The 18,277-nt window shown below is 42.5% G+C and overlaps 1 protein-coding gene across 3 annotated transcripts in view; it reads right to left on the bottom strand.

Annotated features, from left to right (window-relative positions):
- The window catches only part of RRN3 (RRN3 homolog, RNA polymerase I transcription factor), a 418,208-nt gene that overhangs the window by 352,608 nt on the left and 47,323 nt on the right, over positions 1-18,277 (bottom strand). For all 3 annotated transcript variants that reach the window (XM_069210184.1, XM_069210185.1, XM_069210186.1), the window contains exons 3-6: positions 8,808-8,864; positions 7,953-8,042; positions 7,721-7,850; positions 6,386-6,442 (exon numbers count right to left, since the gene is read on the bottom strand). In XM_069210184.1, coding sequence (XP_069066285.1) covers positions 6,386-6,442; positions 7,721-7,850; positions 7,953-8,042; positions 8,808-8,864 — 334 coding nt within the window. The remainder of the gene's footprint in view (positions 1-6,385; positions 6,443-7,720; positions 7,851-7,952; positions 8,043-8,807; positions 8,865-18,277) is intronic.

Raw genomic sequence — 18,277 nt, 5'->3', positions numbered from 1 at the left:
GCAATCCCTAACATGATCAGGCTGTCTGTAAATTTTACTTTTAACAGGCAAGCTGTCCCTTGTGTCAACGGGTGTTCACACCATGTTGTCTGACCAGTGTCAGAGAAAACAGTTCAGAGTACTGGCCTAGGAAGTTCATGTAGTCCTCTTTATGAGGCTCAGAAAGGGAGTCTGCTGGGACCACTCCATCCACTGAGCCATCAGCTGCAGCGGGGGAGAACAGATCAGGGAAAGGGCCACTCTCTTCTTCCTATCCCTCATCAGTTGCCATGAGCAGGGTCAGATCAGCCCTGTCATAATAGGGCTAAAGGTGGATCACATGAAGCACCCTAAGGTGGCTTCTAGGAGTGCCAAGGTCGACCAAATAGTTGACCTCACCCTTTTCCTCCACTCTAGTGCGGGGACCATTCCACTTGTATTGGAGTGCCCTGGGCCCCATAGGCTCCAGGACCCACACTTTGTGCCCTGGCTGGTACACAGTTGGGACAGCCCTCTGGTCATGCCACTGCTTTTGCAGTTCTTGGTTCGCCTGAAGGTTTTTAGTGGCCTTTTCATGTACACAGCCATCCTGGATCTGAGGCAAAGTACATAATCCACAATGTCTTGTTTAGGGGGCTTGAGAGGTTGCTCCCATCCTTCCTTTACAAGTTCAAGTGGACCCCTAACAGGGTGTCTAAACAGAAGCTCAAAGGGGTTGTAGCCCACACCCTTCTGAGGAACCGCCCTGTAGGCAAACAGGAGGCATGACAGTGGGACATCCCATCTCCTCCTGAGTTTTTCCAGAGAGTCCCATAATCATGCCTTAGATAGTTTTATTAAAATCCCTCAACCAAACCATTGGTTTGGGGGTGGTAAGAGGTTGTGAACTTGTAAGTTACACCATATTCCTTCCACATGGCTTTAAGGTTTGCAGACATGAAGTCTGGACCTCTGTCTGATACCACCTCTTTTGGAAAGCCCATGCTGGAGAAGACTCCCAGGAGGGCTTTTGCCACTGCAGGAGCTGGAGTGGTCCTTAGAGGTATAGCCTCTAAACACCCGGTGACATGGTCCACCACTACCAGTATGAATCGGTTTCCAGAGGCAGTGGGCGGGTCTAGGGGGGGCCAACAATGTACACCTCAACCCTCTCAAAGGGAACCCCAACCACTGGTAGTGGAATCATGGGGGCCTTTGGGGTGCCACCTGTCTTGCCACTGGCTTGACAGGTGAGACAGTAACGACAAACCTCCTTTGTATCTTCAGACATATTGGGCCAGTGAAAGTGTGGGACAAGTGTCCCAGTCTTGATTTGCCCTAGGTGACCTGCCAGGGGTAGGTCATGTGCCAGGGTCAACAAAAATTATCTATACTGCAGAGGTACTACCAACCTCCTCGTGGCACCAGGTTTGGGTTCCCTTGCTTCGGAGTATAAAAGGTTTTCTTCCCAAAATACCTTGTTGGTGCCACTGACATCCCCTGCTTCCTGAAGGGCAGCTTGAGGTCTTAACCCTTCCAGTGTGGGACAAGTTTGCTGTACTCTATTGAACTCCTCCCTGGCAGCCCCCCTGGACCTGCAAGTTCAGCTGTGTCCACTTATAAGTCTTCAGGTGTAGGTTCTACCATGGGAGTGGATTCCTCCTCCTCCTCAAAGGGGGAATCCTCGCATGAGGGTGGGGTGGGGGCATCTTTTTGCCCTTTCTAACCTTAGCTTTGGGAGCCTCTTCGGCCATTGTTCCAGGCTCCAAGGTTCTATTTCTTTTGTCATCTTTGTCTCAGCCCTGGTCAAAGCAAAAATATGCCCTGGGATGCCCAGCGTTGCTGCAAGGGCCTCAAACTCCTCTTAAGCCCAAGCCGAAGTCTCCAAGTCATTTCCCAAAGAGACAGTCCACAGGTAAGTCTGTGTACACTACAACCTTTGTTGGGTCAGTAACTGCCTCCCCCCAGCTGAAATCAACAACTGTCGGGGCATATAGTGTTGCTGTGGGCATCAGTTACTTGGTACTGATGACCAAGTAGGTGCTGCTCAGGGAACACCATTTTTTAAGTCACCATAGTGACACTGTCACATGTGTCCCTGTAGGCCTCTGCCTGAACACCATTTATCAAGGTCTGCTGCCTGTACTTACCCATGTTAAGGGGACAGGCAGCAAGGTTGTGACAAAATCAATACCCCCATCTGAGACAAAAACAGCCTCAGTAGTTTCTCTAACTAAGCCAGCCCCCACCACACTTCCTAAAGTGAGCCCGGCTACACCCTTGGAATTGCTATTACTGCCTGACCCACCACAATTGTTGTTACCAGGGGCCAATTTTTATTTGTTACGACAACTAGTTGTAAGCCAAAAATATCTTCACTATAGCCTTATAGCCCGCCGTAGCAAGCTATACCGGCAATTAAAGGCCCGCACAGAAGAGGAAGGCCTTTACCATGGAGTGAGATTTTAATGCCGGTTTAGCCCAGCGACGGAGGGCTATAAGGCTATTAGAACATTCCGCCACTAGAGGGCAGAATGTTCTAATAAATAAAACACAGGCCTCATGAAGCCAGAGGGGAGTGAAATCCCCCCAGGCTTCATGAGGCCTTTGTTCACAGCAACAGCTTTGAACCAAAACATTAGAATGTTGGAGCGCCAGGCTTCTACCTGCCATTAGAAACCCGAAGCACTGAACTCTTTTCAATGGGGCTCCCAACATTCCAATGTTCTAATAAATGTTAAAGGTTTACAACATACATACAATCAAAAGCTGGAAAATCCTAAACTATTATTAAAGGTAATAATGACATCTGTTTTATACAGGAAACCCACATTGATGATAACAAGCTAGCCTCTATGATCAAGTCATGGGTGGGCAATATAGTTTCTCCACCAGAAACATGTCGCAAAAATGGAGTAGGTATTCTTTTTTGTCACACAATGCAACTTATTATTTTGAACTGCAAGGCTGATTCAGATGGTTGTTATATTCATGTTCATATTCAACTTGATAAATATTCTCTCCGCTTAGTTAATATTTATGCTCCTACCCAAGATGATCCCCGATTTCTGAACTAAATTTTGCCTGAAATAATTGCTAGAGGCTCTTGGCCTCTTATTATTTATTATGATTTCTGACCCACTTTAGAATAGGGATGCTTTTAAGGCATACATAAAAGAGGTGTCACTATTTACATAATGGGGCATGACGGTAAGTTACTCAACACCAAATTATCATCATTAAACAACTACCACAGCTGTATACATTTTTATAACTTACTCAGATATACAATTCAAACTAAAACTACAAACGTTTTGCTGCGAGTACAATACCCTGTTTAGTAAAAGAACAAATCTTTATATCTGTAAATAGAAAGTTAATTTCCAGCTTAATGTTAATAAAGCTGGTCTCATTCTTGCTCTTTATAAAGGTAAAGAGATAAGACCCATATTTCTGACATTCGTACCTCCAATGGTCACCAACTACTATCTATCACAGAAATAGCTCAAGAATTCCAAAAGTTCTATTCAAATCTCTATAGTAAATGTCATGATGATAACACTACAATTAAACAATTTCTACTTCATTGTAAATTACTAACATTATATGTGTTGCAAACTACTCTTGATGCCCCTTTAACTATAAAAGCGGTATAGTCTGCAATTAAATCCTCAAATTCTAAACATTCACCTGCACCTGAAGGTATTCCAGCAGAATTCTACAAAGTTTTTGCTGCTCAACTAGCTCCGATCATTTTATACCAGGACTTTGCTTCCAATGCGTATGTTGAAGGAACTTCTAAATATGCCACAATCACTGTTTTCCCCAACCCAGACAGAGGCCATAAATTACTTCCAAACTACTGCCCCATTTAACTCATTGATCAAGTCTGTAAAATATACACTAAAACATTTGCACTTAGATTGTTTTGGGTATCGAATCATATTATGCAACAGGGCCTAACTAGTTTTGGAAGGGAAGACTATAAGTACACGATACAATACTTGTTTGTCACACTATTGCTTCCCTACCTAAAATTAAGCATCCTATTGGTATTTTAGCTCTACATGCTGTAAAACCATTTGATAAAGTTAACTAGAAATTCTTATTTAAAACTATGGAAGCATTTTGTTTTGGCTCATTTCTTTGAATGGTTAAAGCACTGTATTATTCTCCTAGGGCAACTATATATGTAAATAGTATTAACTCTACATCGTCTGCTTTATTTAGCGGTACAAGACAAGGATGCCTGTCATCTCCCCTATTATTTTTATTGGCCCTCAAACCTTTACTGTGCCTACTTCATAACTCACCAGACAATACTGGGATTACTATTAATAACACAACTCTGAAAACGTCTGATTGTGCAGAAGACGCCCTACCATAAATAACTGATCCTATCAATACCATACCCATTATACTGCAAATTATAAGGGACTATGCTTCAATATCCAGATACACCTTGAACATTAATAAAACAATGATTTCATCTAAATGTGCTTGGTACACCAGACATGCTAAGTGGTTCTAATATTATCTGGAATTCATCTAGTCATAAGTAATTAGGAATCTACTTTCAAAATTCAAATCAAAGATACTGTTGATATAAATTGCTAAAAGGTAATATCGCAATTTACAGAAAACTGGACAAATAGACATTGTTACACCTATCTTGGTGGGGGAAACTTGAAGCTATTAATATGGTAATTGCTTCACAAATATAATGCACGCCACCAATGTTGCCAGTGTCATTTTCTATACTTTTTTTATAGAAATGTCAATAAAATTCTAAATACATACATCCTGAACAAAAAACCCACAAGGATTAAATATAAAACACTACAATCCTCAAAACTGGAGGGTAGTCTTGGTATTCCTGATTTCTAGAAATATAATTTCTCTTTTTTAACTGCACAAAGTGTGCATAGGTTTACAAACTCAGATTCCGATCTAACACTCAAATGGTATCTAACTTAGAGGAATGTTGCTGCTTCTTTTCCTCTACCTGCAATTCTTAGCATAGACCTTCGTAAATTAGGGCTTACTCTTCAATTCTCAACACATCAAAACTTGCACTAGGTAATGTTAATCTATTATTTCATAATAAGATTGTCCATTCCAAGTGTCATTATGGTAGAATTCTAGGATTACATGTAATAAACTGTCTCTTGGTGGACTATATAGATTGATGCTGGGGTATTTACATTTCTAATGTATGCCAAAGTAATACGTTTTTGTCCTGCTCAGATATACAAAGAAATTTCACATCCCTTTCTCTGCGTATTTCCAATATCTGGTATTATGCAATGGAATATAGTCCTTAATGCCTATAACTGTTCTATTCCTCATAATCAATGCTCGGACAAAGAGCTTTACATTCAAAAACATATTTTATCTGGCCATGTAGCATCTACAATATATATCAAATTAACACTTACCAATTCTTACTACCTTACAGAATTTTGGAATACCATTCTCCATACCAACTACACACCACAGCAAATAAATAAATCCTGGATCTGCAATACTTCTAGTTGATTACCTTCATCCAACTCATTTATATTAAACAACTGCTATTGGTCTACTGTCAAATTGTATGATTCAAATCTTTGTTGGCACTGTAATTTGGAACCTAATACCATGAAACATAAGCTTTTTGATTGCCTGATTATTTTTCACGTTTTGCCCATTATTTAGGCTAGAATTTCTCTGTTTTTTGGATTGGTAATCCTCTAACCTTTGAGACATTGTCATAAACAAATCTTCTACCCTTGCTATTCATTTAACATATGTGGACATGAAATTATTTATTCTTTACATTACATGTACAATCAAATCCATCAATAATATGAATTGGAAATTTGCAAAGAATTTACCAGCTTAGTGGGACTGGATCTTATAACTAAATAAAGGAACTGAATTTTAATTTGCCAAAACTAAAGTGTTCTCCATTCACATCTCTTATTTGGAAAACATTGGAAGAATATATATCCACTTGCTAGCTATAAATCCACATTTTTAATATTGTTAAACAGTATTACATAAGTAGCCCTACTACTATAACCACTGCCTTTTCTTTTACATAATTCTATATTATATACATAACAGTATTATGGCTGTCCACCACATTTTTGCAGATATTTATTGTGTGTTTACTGTTCAGTTATATATGAAATTCAACAAAACACTTTGAACTAAAAACAAAATTAAGAATACAATGACGGAGTAGCAGCATGGCCTACAATAACGTATAATTTGTGAAAAAACAGTAAAACATTTCTCACACAGGAGAAGAACAGAAACATTTGAATCAAGTAAAAATTAAAAACAGATGTTGATGTATTTGCTATTTCACCTCCTCAATACCTTACATCTCTTGATAAATATACATCCCTAAACAGACATGATGACTGGAGAGTATACTCACTGTCTTCATCTTCGGAGTCTGAAATATTCACATTGCCATCTTGAATTAATATTCGAGCTGTTGGAGGAATAATAGAAAAGATAACTCAAAAGCTTGATACTACACTTCCCACATCACTTGTCGTGCCAAAATAAAGTCCCATTTATGTAGGGTTTAGAAAAATAAGTAAAGTGTTCTAGAACTATTAGGTATATATCTGTTTACATTAAATCACTTACAAATCTGCATTAATTCCTTGCAACTAGCAAATCTCTTACTGACCTACAAACAACTGAATAACATTAGGGCGCACCCAGTAACCGAGACAAAGTTAAACTGACAGCAGTGTGTGGACGGGCAAACAGTGCATTCACCTAGCAGGTCCTACTGCAGAGTGGGAAGGACATCCTGCCCAGCATGCAAGTCAGAAGGTAGGTCGTACACTGAGTGGGCGAATCAGACAACCAGGTTGTGGTACCAAGTGAAGCCCTGCACAGTGGAGTGGGGATCCAGGTGGTAGGTCCTCCTACTGAGGATGGTGGGCAGGGACAGAGTCGGGGCAGCAGGCAGGTCCGTCACTATTCCTAAATCATCTACACCATGTACAACTCTTTAGGGGATCTAACAGCAGTTATTACACATCCTAGAAACACATGAGTCAGTCTGAAAGTCTGTCTGCATTTCTCAGGACTCTAATCACTGTAATCATGTTATGCTACCAACTTCTACGGTGATCATTCATGAAAAACAAAAAACCTTTGTCAGACAACCAGTGTGTTCAAAATCACCTTTAAAGCAAATACTCTGGATTCACAGCTACTTACATTATTCCACTTACATTATTTTAAGGTTATGGATTTCTGTAACAGACTGGCAAGTGAAAAAAGATCAAACAAATAGGATTGTGTTCTTTATAACGCGGGTATACCTCAATACAATTACTGTCTGTCACACAAGTCATAGAAGCCTACAATTTATCTCTCAGCTATGATAACTTAGCAATGGCAGTGGCCCCTCTCTTCCCATGGCAATGGAATTGTATCACAAATATTCTGCCACAATCATGTGATGTTAGATGTTGTTCGGTCTTAATAATCATTTTATCACAAAAACTATTTAAAAAGTTGACAGTCCTAATATTTGCTTCCGAAACATTTTTATACAACGTTCCTGCAACTTGATTACTAAATCCACATTATATATTCTACATTGTCAGTCATCGAGTGGGCAATCTAAAGTTGTACTGGCTTCATAAATGCCTGTCATGAATGTACCCCATTTAATAAATCTATCATAAAATTGTGAAATATGATCTTATTTCACAAATGAATGAACATAGAAAAGGGTAAAACTCACGAGGTATAAAATTTGAGGCAATCATGGATAGACAGGCTCGGAGATAAACAGTCTGCGCCGACACCAGATTCCCCAGAAAAGCCAGATACTCTTCTACAATTTCTTTGCTTCGATTAAGCCACCGCAACCTCTGTAACATTAAAGATGTTGTTAAAGATGTTGTTTTATGAAGTTGGTTACGTGTGCCCCTAGCTGAACTACATTTAAAAGAACACAGTGCAGAACAACATACCAATACAATGGTGATCAGCTGTTCAAAGTCTTTTGTCAAGAGCATCACTGAACCCCGGAATTCTTGCAGCCAATTCAAAATCTGGGCATCCTGTATGACAAGTAAGAAAATCCAGTTATTTCAGCAATGACCCAGGTTCTGCAAAACTGCTTGCTGTTTTGTAGTTAGCATTGCAATAGTTAATGATGGGTCATTGGCAAATCAGGCAGAGTGTTTCATAAAGAAGGTATCTGCTTCTCCCCCCTACACCACAAAGAGAAAGTGTAAACATTACATGAACAACTTGGTCCAGTTTTCTGCCTTTCTTAGAATCTCAAAAATGTGACTAATGAGGTACCATCTAAGACAGATTGTATGACAATGAATGTGAGGGAGGTACATCACATCATACTTGACAACTTTATACTGACAGTTAATGACATTCAGGACTGGTTTTGGGGATTCTATCACCTAAAGCTCAAAGGGTTAACTAAAACCACCATGTTATGGGACCCCAAGAAGTTAAATCTACTCTGCACCAGCACACTGAAAACAGAAATGCATTTTATGAAGCAAAGAGTTCATGTGGATGCAGACCAAGGTGGTGCAAATATGTTCTAAAAACGCCAATTTATTTGGGACTTGGTATTAATGAACCCTGCAAGGCACAGATGAAAGGTCAATGCATTCCAAATGCTTGTGTGGGTAGAAGGGGGGACACTTCTGATGCAACCAGGCCGACAGATTGCTTTTTCATGCTTTCAAGTCCGGTAATGTGAGCTATTCCTAGTGTAGACTCCCTATAGTGATACATTTTTAAGGCTACCTTATAGTATTTCTAGAAGGAACAAATAGATACAAATGTATTTTGTTTACCTTTATTTCGGGATCGGTCAACTGATGCTTTAAAAGTTCATAGTCTGCTGTATCACCCTTCAATAGAAAGAAAGCATGGCTGTTAAAGAGATCTAGTAAATAATATCTATTTTCTAGAAAACTCTGAGCAAATTAAAAGTGCTTGCTAGTACACTCATGTGTTCTTAAGAATACACATCAAAAACCTCTATGAAAGCACCTTGGAGAGTGTAAGCTATTTTAGATTGAACTGTAATGAAAATGTCACTTACCCAGTGTACATCTGTTCGTGGCATCAGTCGCAGTAGATTCGCATGTTCTGCAATAGCTCGCCATCTGGTGTTGGGCCGGAGTGTTACAAGTTGTTTTTCTTCGAAGAAGTCTTTCGAGTCACGGGACCGAGTGACTCCTCCTTTTGTCTCCATTGCGCATGGGCGTCGACTCCATCTTCGATTGTTTTTCCCCGCAGAGGGTGAGGTAGGAGTTGAATTGTAGTAATAGTGCCCATGCAATGGAGTGACTAAGTATGCACCTATTTAAGGTTGAGATGACACATATATAAATAATTGAAGGTAACTTCCAAACTGCTACAGGCTCCCGGGGAGGCGGGTGGGCACATGCGAATCTACTGCGACTGATGCCACGAACAGATGTACACTGGGTAAGTGACATTTTCAGTTCGATGGCATCTGTCGCTGTAGATACGCATGTTCTGCATAGACTAGTAAGCAGTTATTTCCCCAAAAGCGGTGGATCAGCCTGTAGGAGTGGAAGTAGTCTGAAATAATGTTCTTAATACAGCTTGACCTACTGTGGCTTGTTGTGCGGATAACACGTCTACACAGTAGTGCTTGGTGAATGTGTGAGGCGTAGACCATGTGGCTGCCTTACATATTTCTTGCATTGGGATGTTTCCTAGAAAGGCCATGGTAGCACCTTTCTTTCTGGTTGAGTGTGCCCTTGGTGTAATGGGCAGCTGTCGTTTAGCTTTAAGGTAGCAGATTTGGATGCATTTAACTATCCATCTGGCTATACCTTGTTTTGAAATTGGGTTTCCTGCATGAGGTTTTTGAAATGCAATAAAGAGTTGTTTAGTCTTTCTGATGTTTTTTGTTCTGTCAATGTAATACATCAATGCTCTTTTGACATCTAATGTATGTAGTGCCCTTTCAGCTACGGTATCTGGCTGTGGAAAGAACACTGGAAGTTCCACTGTTTGATTTAGATGGAACGGTGAAATAACCTTTGGCAAAAATTTAGGATTGGTCCTTAGGACGACTATTTTTGTGTAGTTGTATAAAAGGTTCCTGTATTGTAAACGCCTGAATCTCGCTTACTCTTCTTAGGGAAGTAATGGCGATGAGAAATGCCACCTTCCAGGTTAGGAACTGTATGTCGCAGGAGTGCATGGGTTCAAAAGGTGGACCCATAAGTCTAGTTAGGACAACATTTAGGTTCCATGAAGGAACAGGTAGTGTTCTTGGAGGTATAATTCTCCTAAGGCCCTCCATGAATGCTTTAATGACTGGTATCTTATATAGGGAAGTTGAATAGGTAGTCTGCAGGTATGCAGATATTGCTGCAAGGTGTATTTTAATGGAAGAGAAAGCTAGGTTAGATTTTTGTAAGTGAAGCAAGTAACCCACTACATGTTCTGGAGTTGTGTGTAATGGTTGTATTTGATTAATATGGCAGTAGCAAACAAACCTCTTCCATTTACTTGCATAGCAGTGCCTGGTGGATGGCCTTCTGGCTTGTTTTATGACTTCCATACATTCTTGGGTAAGTTGTAAGTGCCCGAATTCTAGGATTTCAGGAGCCAGATTGCTAGATTCAGCGATGCTGGATCTGGGTGTCTGATCTTTTGGTTGTGCTGTGTCAACAGATCTGGCCTGTTGGGCAATTTGATGCAGGGTACCACTGATAGGTCTAGCAGCGTTGTGTACCAGGGTTGCCTTGCCCAAGTTGGTGCTATTAATATGAGTTTGAGTTTGCTTTGACTGAGTTTGTTTACCAGGTAAGGAAGGAGAGGGAGAGGAGGAAAAGCGTAAGCAAATATCCCTGACCAGTTCATCCATAGGGCATTGCCTTGGGATTGTTTGTGTGGGTATCTGGATGCGAAGTTTTGGCATTTTGCGTTCTCCCTTGTCGCAAACAAGTCTATCTGAGGTGTTCCCCAGAGTTTGAAATAAGTGTTCAGAATTTGGGGGTGAATTTCCCATTCGTGGACCTGTTGATGATCTCGAGAGAGATTGTCTGCGAGTTGATTTTGGATCCCTGGTATAAACTGTGCTATTAGGCGAATTTGGTTGTGAATTGCCCAATGCCAAATTTTTTGTGCTAGCAGGCTTAACTGCGTGGAGTGCGCCCCCCCCTGCTTGTTTAGATAATACATTGTTGTCATGTTGTCTGTTTTGACGAGAATGTATTTGTGAACTATTATTGGTTGGAAAGCTTTTAGTGCTTGAAAAACTGCTAGAAGTTCTAGGTGATTGATATGCAGTTTTGTTTGATGTACGTTCCATTGTCCTTGTATGCTGTGTTGATCGAGGTGTGCTCCCCACCCTGTCATGGAAGCATCTGTTGTTATTACGTATTGTGGCACTGGGTCTTGGAAAGGCCGCCCTTTGTTTAAATTTATGTTGTTCCACCACAGAAGCGAGAGGTAAGTTTGGCGGTCTATTAACACCAGATCTAGAAGGTGACCCTGTGCTTGAGACCACTGTGATGCTAGGCATTGTTGTAAGGGCCTCATGTGCAGTCTTGCGTTTGGGACAATGGCTATGCATGAAGACATCATGCCTAGGAGTTGTAATACCATCTTTGCCTGTATCTTTTGTGTTGGATACATGCGTTGTATGATGGTTTTGAAATTTAGAATTCTTTGTGGACTTGGAGTGGCTACTCCCTTTGATGTGTCTATTATGGCTCCTAGGTATTGTTGTACCTTGCGCGGCAGAATGTTGGATTTTGTAAAGTTGACGGTGAACCCGAGTTTGAAGAGGGTTTGTATGATCTGATTTGTGTGATTTGAGCACTGTATGAACGAATGGGCCTTGATTAGCCAGTCGTCCAAATATGGGAACACATGTATTTGCTGCCTTCTTATGTGTGCAGCGACTACCGCTAGACATTTGGTAAAGACTCTTGGTGCGGTTGTTAATCCGAAAGGCAGTACCTTGAATTGGTAATGTATTCCTTTGAATACAAACCTTAGGTATTTCCTGTGCGATGGGTGTATTGGTATATGGAAATAAGCATCCTTGAGGTCTAAAGTTGCCATGTAGTCGTGTAGTTTTAGCAATGGCAATACTTTTTGTAGTGTGACCATGTGGAAGTGGTCTGATTTGATGAAAGTGTTCACTACTCTGAGGTCTAGGATTGGTCTCAGTGTTTTGTCCTTCTTTGGTATCAGAAAGTACAGTGAGTAAACTCCTGTGTTTATTTGTGTGTTTGGCACTAATTCGATTGCATTCTTTTGCAATAGTGCCTGCACTTCTATCTCCAGGAGATTGGAATGGTGTGTTGTTAAATTTTGTGCTTTTGGTGGTATGTTTGGAGGGAATTGTAGAAATTCTATGCAATAACCATGTTGGATAATTGCTAGAACCCAAGTGTCTGTAGTGATTTTCTCCCATGCTTTGTAATAATGACCTATTCTTCCCCCCACTGGTGTTGTGTGGAGGGGGTGAGTGACATGTGAGTCACTGTTTAGTAGTAGGGGTTTTGGGGCTTTGAAATCTTCCTCTATTTCTAGGGAATTGCCCTCCTCTATATTGTCCCCGAAAACCTCCTCTATACTGTCCCTGGTAACTGGACGGTGTGGCTTGTGAGGTGCTGGCTTGTGTGCTTTGACCCCGAAACCCCCCTCGAAAGGGCGTTTTACGGAATGTGCTGTAATTCCCTCTGCTCTGCGGGGAGTAGAGTGCGCCCATGGCTTTGGCAGTGTCCGTATCTTTTTTGAGTTTCTCAATCGCTGTGTCCACTTCTGGACCGAACAGTTCTTTTTCATTAAAAGGCATATTGAGAACTGCTTGTTGAATCTCTGGTTTAAATCCAGACGTTCGGAGCCATGCATGCCTTCTGATAGTTACAGATGTATTAATTGTCCGTGCAGCTGTATCTGCAGCGTCCATGGAGGAGCGTATCTGGTTGTTGGAGATGGTCTGTCCCTCCTCAACCACTTGTTTTGCCCTATTTTGTAAGTCCTTGGGCAGATGTTCAATGAGATGTTGCATCTCGTCCCAGTGGGCTCTGTCATAGCGCGCAAGTAGTGCCTGGGAGTTCGCGATGCGCCACTGGTTTGCAGCTTGTGCTGCAACTCTTTTACCAGCTGCATCGAACTTGCGGCTTTATCTGGGGGTGGTGCATCTCCAGATGTGTGAGAGTTGGCCCTTTTCCTAGCTGCTCCTACAACGACAGAGTCTGGTGGCAGCTGTGTAGTGATGAAAACCGGGTCCGTAGGAGGCGCCTTATACTTTTTTTCCACTCTTGGTGTGATTGCCCTACTTTTGACCGGCTCCTTAAAGATGTCTTTTGCGTGCCGGAGCATACCAGGGAGCATAGGCAGGCTTTGGTATGAGCTGTGGGTGGAGGAGAGTGTGTTGAATAAGAAATCATCCTCGACCTGTTCTGAGTGGAGGCTTACGTTGTGAAATTGTGCTGCTCTAGCCACCACTTGAGAGTACGCGGTGCTGTCTTCTGGTGGAGATGGCTTTGTAGGGTATGCCTCCGGACTGTTATCTGACACTGGGGCGTCGTATAGGTCCCATGCGTCCTGATCTTGGTTACCCTGGCTCATGGTGGTGTGAGCTGGGGAGTGTGATGGAGTTTGTGCTGGTGAAACGTTAATCACGGGCGGAGGAGAGGGTGGTGGGGTAACTCTTTTCACCACTTTTGGTTGTGGTGTTTGTTCCGTCTGGAACTCCAACCTTCTCTTTCTCCTAATGGGGGGAAGGGTGCTTATTTTTCCTGTCCCCTGCTGAATGAAGATACGCTTTTGCGTATGGTCCACATCAGTTGCTTGTAGCTGTTCCTCAAACCTATGCTTCTGCATTTGGGAGGTTAGCGAGTGCTCTTCTGTATAAGAGCCTGAAGCTGGGTCGCTTGCAGTTTGTTTCGGCATCGAAACTTTGTCTGCGTGTTTTTTCGGCTCCGAGGTGACTTTTTTTCTTTTCGGGGCCGAAACCTCTCGGCGTCGATCTGTTTCGGTGCCGCTGTCTCGGCGTCGAGCCGTGTCCACACCGGCATCTCGGTGTCGAGGCTTGTCTCCAGCACTTTCTCGGTCCCGAGAAGGCTGCGTGCCGGTGTCTCGACCGGAGTCGGACGATCTCGGCACTGTTTGGGCCTTTTTCGGTGCCGACGGTCGGTCACCGAATTTATGGGTCGAGCCATGGCCTGGTGGCAGTGGCGTCCCCTGGGCCTTGTAAATGTTCCTCTGAGTGGATTTCGACGTCTTACTCACGGTTTGTGTATCGTCGAATCCTTCGGAGTCCGAGTCTTGGATCGAGAAGGTACCTTCCTCTTCCTGTTCCTCGAACTCCCGTTGGGCTGTCGGTGCGGACGCCATCTGAAGTCTTCTGGCTCGACGGTCTCGGAGTGTTTTTCGGGACCGGAACGCACGACAGGCCTCGCAGGTGTCTTCGCTGTGCTCAGGTGACAGGCACAGGTTGCAGACCAAGTGTTGGTCTGTGTAGGGGTATTTATTGTGGCATTTGGGGCAGAAACGGAACGGGGTCCGTTCCATCGGCGTTCTTCAGCACGCGGTCGGGCCGACCAGGCCCCGACGGAGGATCGAAAAACTACCCCGAAGGGCACCGGAGCTCTTCGATCTTCGATGCGGTGTGGAATCTAAGTACGCCGATCCCGAACGCAACAATACCGACGAAAATCTTCTGAAATTAGCTAATTTTCCGTTCCGAAACTCGGAGCGACAGGAACACGTCCGAACCCGATGGCGGAAAAAAAACAATCGAAGATGGAGTCGACGCCCATGCGCAATGGAGACAAAAGGAGGAGTCACTCGGTCCCGTGACTCGAAAGACTTCTTCGAAGAAAAACAACTTGTAACACTCCGGCCCAACACCAGATGGCGAGCTATTGCAGAACATGCGTATCTACAGCGACAGATGCCATCGAACATTACGATATAGAAATGTCAATAGGCCTTGTGATAACCCATACCGAACAATCACAATTTCAACACCTACACCTTCAGTAGCATGAAATCTGAAGGTCTATGAGGACACATGAATGTCAAAAGACAGTCTCTGGTAAAGCAGAGAGAACAAATACCTCTCTGAAACTTCCAAAAATGTATGTTGAGCTACGTGATGTAATGCAGATTCAAAAAAAGGCTCCAATTCAAATGTAATAATTCAGAATCTAACACGGTAGACCATTAGGGGCATATTTATAAGATAGTGGTGGAGTGCAGGAAGTCACCTTGCTGTGTGGCCCTGCTTCACTGTGAAAGAGCAGGAATGCGCTGTATATAACACATCGCATTCTTGACTTTTCCCCCTGAGCTGGAGCACAATGGGCTGCCTACTGACAATGCAGGCACCCTTGCACCCTCGTGCAAGGGTGTCTGCGTTGCATGCAGTATTGCTTTGGTGCAGGAAGGGGCACCTTCCTGCACAAAACTAATCCCGAGAAGCATACCCCTCTATCTATGGTGCTGCAGACTGCAGCACACAAAGAAAGAGGAAGTAAACAGGAGATACAGATATTTCTCCTTGTTATGTCTCTCCTATGGAAGCGTATGTTTTGGGGCAGTCCCAGTTTTACAAGGTCTTATAAATCTGGGAATGTGTCAAGAACCATGGGAGTTGCATGGGAACACCCACACAACACACACGGAATGCCTTCCCAGGGCAGAGTAACGCAACAATTTGCACTGTGTTGTAAACGTAACAACCCTCTCATAAATATGCCCCTTACACCACAGGCTAGCGTTACTCTGTTGATAATATGCCATGTTTTGTACAACCATGTTTGGGTGGGTACAGTAAAATGTGCCTTTTCATTCTTAAAACCTAAAAGGCCAAGGGATGATGAAGTGAGCTACTACCATAAGCTCCTGGTCTTTCATATGGAATGATCACAAAAAAATGACCACAAAACTCAGTACTACTTACGGTAAGCTGAACAGAAGTACTATTAGGAATAGAAGACATTGTCACTAATTGAGGATAGGGAACTTTCTCTCTCCATAAATAAGTAATGGCAACCATCTATAAGAAAAAAGATGAAAAATGGACAGACTGGTTTCTACAAAGTCGGTCTCGCAGATGCCAAGAAAGTGTATGCAAACTACAAGGCCTAGAAGGGTCATAATTAAATGTTAGATCAGTAATGGAACTATTGTTGCAGGTTTCGTAATTTTAACCCTATCTTAAAGAATTATTGAAGGATTCCCTGAATACAAGCACATTCCTTTTTCTGAAGGTATACTACCACTGTTGCCAAATGCAGAAGGATTGATATGGAAGCTAAACTGGATTGCTTTAGCAATAAATAAAGGTGAAGGATACCTTGAACTGAAGCATGTGGGGAGGTCAATGAGCAGTACAGTGCACCGGTTTTCAAAACCTTTCCACTTTACCACATGGAATGTAAATGTTGTTAACTTCAGTGCTTTTTCAGAACTGTTATACATTCTGGGTACAAGGTTTAGTCAGCCAATCAGTAAATCTTTATTTGGCTTAAAAAGCCATGAAAGATTAAAAAAGAGGTACATTCACATAATTCATTCGGAATAGTAAAAGGTCACAGAAATTAGATAAAAATAATTAAACTTCGCATACAAAACGTCAAAAAGTATATGGCACGAATGAAAGTCATCTCTCAATAGCTCTAACTCCAATTATATTGGCAAATCAAGCACTAAAATAAAAATGAAAACCCCCAAGTTCATGATTCATATTGCGTCCTCATCAGAATAGCACATCTCCTGAAGTTTAAAATAGCAAAACAAATGACTTGCACCCCTTATTGCAGAATTACCATCGCAGGCTTACAATGTCCAATATACTTTTGATATAAAATAGGGGCCAAATAAGAGGGTTGTGGAAGGTACTAAAAAGTGCAAAACAACATATAGTGACATGCTTTGAATGGAGACATTATCAAATGGGCAAGGGGGCAAATTCCTAGCAAATCTACTCTTCAAATAGAAAGCCACCACAGAATGCACAGTGCTCAGCCTTCAATGAATCTAAAAGAATAAAGAAGCACAATTTGTTCTAAATTTTGATCAGGGTTCCAGCTCAGGAGGTGTGCAAAAAGTAGAGTACCTAATAATTGTTGGCATAGAGGCAACATGTTTTTTCTGTTGCTTTATATGGTATTCGAAGTATAACTGTTTCACCTTTTCTTTACAACTGAAAGTTATTAGCTGAGGATTTTTAAACAGTTCTGGTAAACACAATGAATTTCTTTACATAAACAAGCCAGGGAATCCGAATTAGATTAATGAGCAATAAACTTTTGTCAAGAGGAGCTCAAACCAGACCCACTTCTGGCTTCCCCCGGGTCCAGTTCTTCCCGGGCTGCTGCATCGCTCTTTCTCCTGTCTTCTCCTTGCTTTTTCCCCCGTTAGTGTGCCTTCTCCTTGCTTTTCCCTTGTTTTCACTGCTTTCTCCTGGCTTTATTTACACAGTTTTTTGTGTCTCTTCTCCTTGCTTTTCCTTGGTTCCGACTGCTTTCTCCCCCGTTTTTCATGTCCCTCTACTTTTCTCTAGTTTTCACTGCTTTCTCCATGCTTCCCCCCACTAATTACTGGTCCTGCATGCTGCCCGTTATTTCCCACCCACCACCTGCCAGTTCTCCTCCATCCTCCCAGGACCTACTTAATGGAGGCCACAGAGCGACCCCATTGAGCAGGTCCGAGGCCTAGCTCCCCCTGTGCTGCTGCATTGCTCTTGCTCAGGGCTTCTCATTGCTTTGTCCTCCATTTTTTGAGTGCCTTCTCTTTGTTTTTCCTTCCTTCTCACTGCTTCCTCCTTGCTTTTCCCCTATTTTTTGTGTGCCTTCTGCTGGCTTTTCCACCCTTTTCACTGCTTTCCCTTTGCTTTTCCCTCGTTTCACTGCTTTCTCCTTGCTTTTCCCCTGTTTTTGTGTGCACCTTCTCCTGGCTTTTCCACCCTTTTCACTGCTTTTCCCTTGCTTTTCCCTCGTTTCACTGCTTTCTCCTTGCTTTTCCCCTGTTTTTTGTGTGCCTTCTCCTGGCTTTTTCCCCCTTTTCACTGCTTTCCCCTTGCTTTTCCAGTTTTTTAGTGTGCCTTTCCTTTGCTTCTCCCTCATTTCACTGCTTTCTCCTTGCCTTTTCCCCCAGTTTTTTGTGCAGCCTACCCACACAACTTCGGACAATCACCTCACTTCCAGAATTCCGAAGGGCCCTCAAGACCTGGCTGTTTGAATGAGCCTCCGGAACTTGCAATCACCGAAATACCCTGTCAGATGATTAGCCATGCTGTACAAATCCTGAT

The sequence above is a fragment of the Pleurodeles waltl genome, chromosome 10, assembly GCF_031143425.1.
Source record: "Pleurodeles waltl isolate 20211129_DDA chromosome 10, aPleWal1.hap1.20221129, whole genome shotgun sequence".
Classification (NCBI taxonomy): Eukaryota; Metazoa; Chordata; class Amphibia; order Caudata; family Salamandridae; genus Pleurodeles; species Pleurodeles waltl.
The sequence above is the reverse complement of the archived record's forward strand: the minus strand, read 5'-3'. Positions and strand labels throughout refer to the sequence as shown.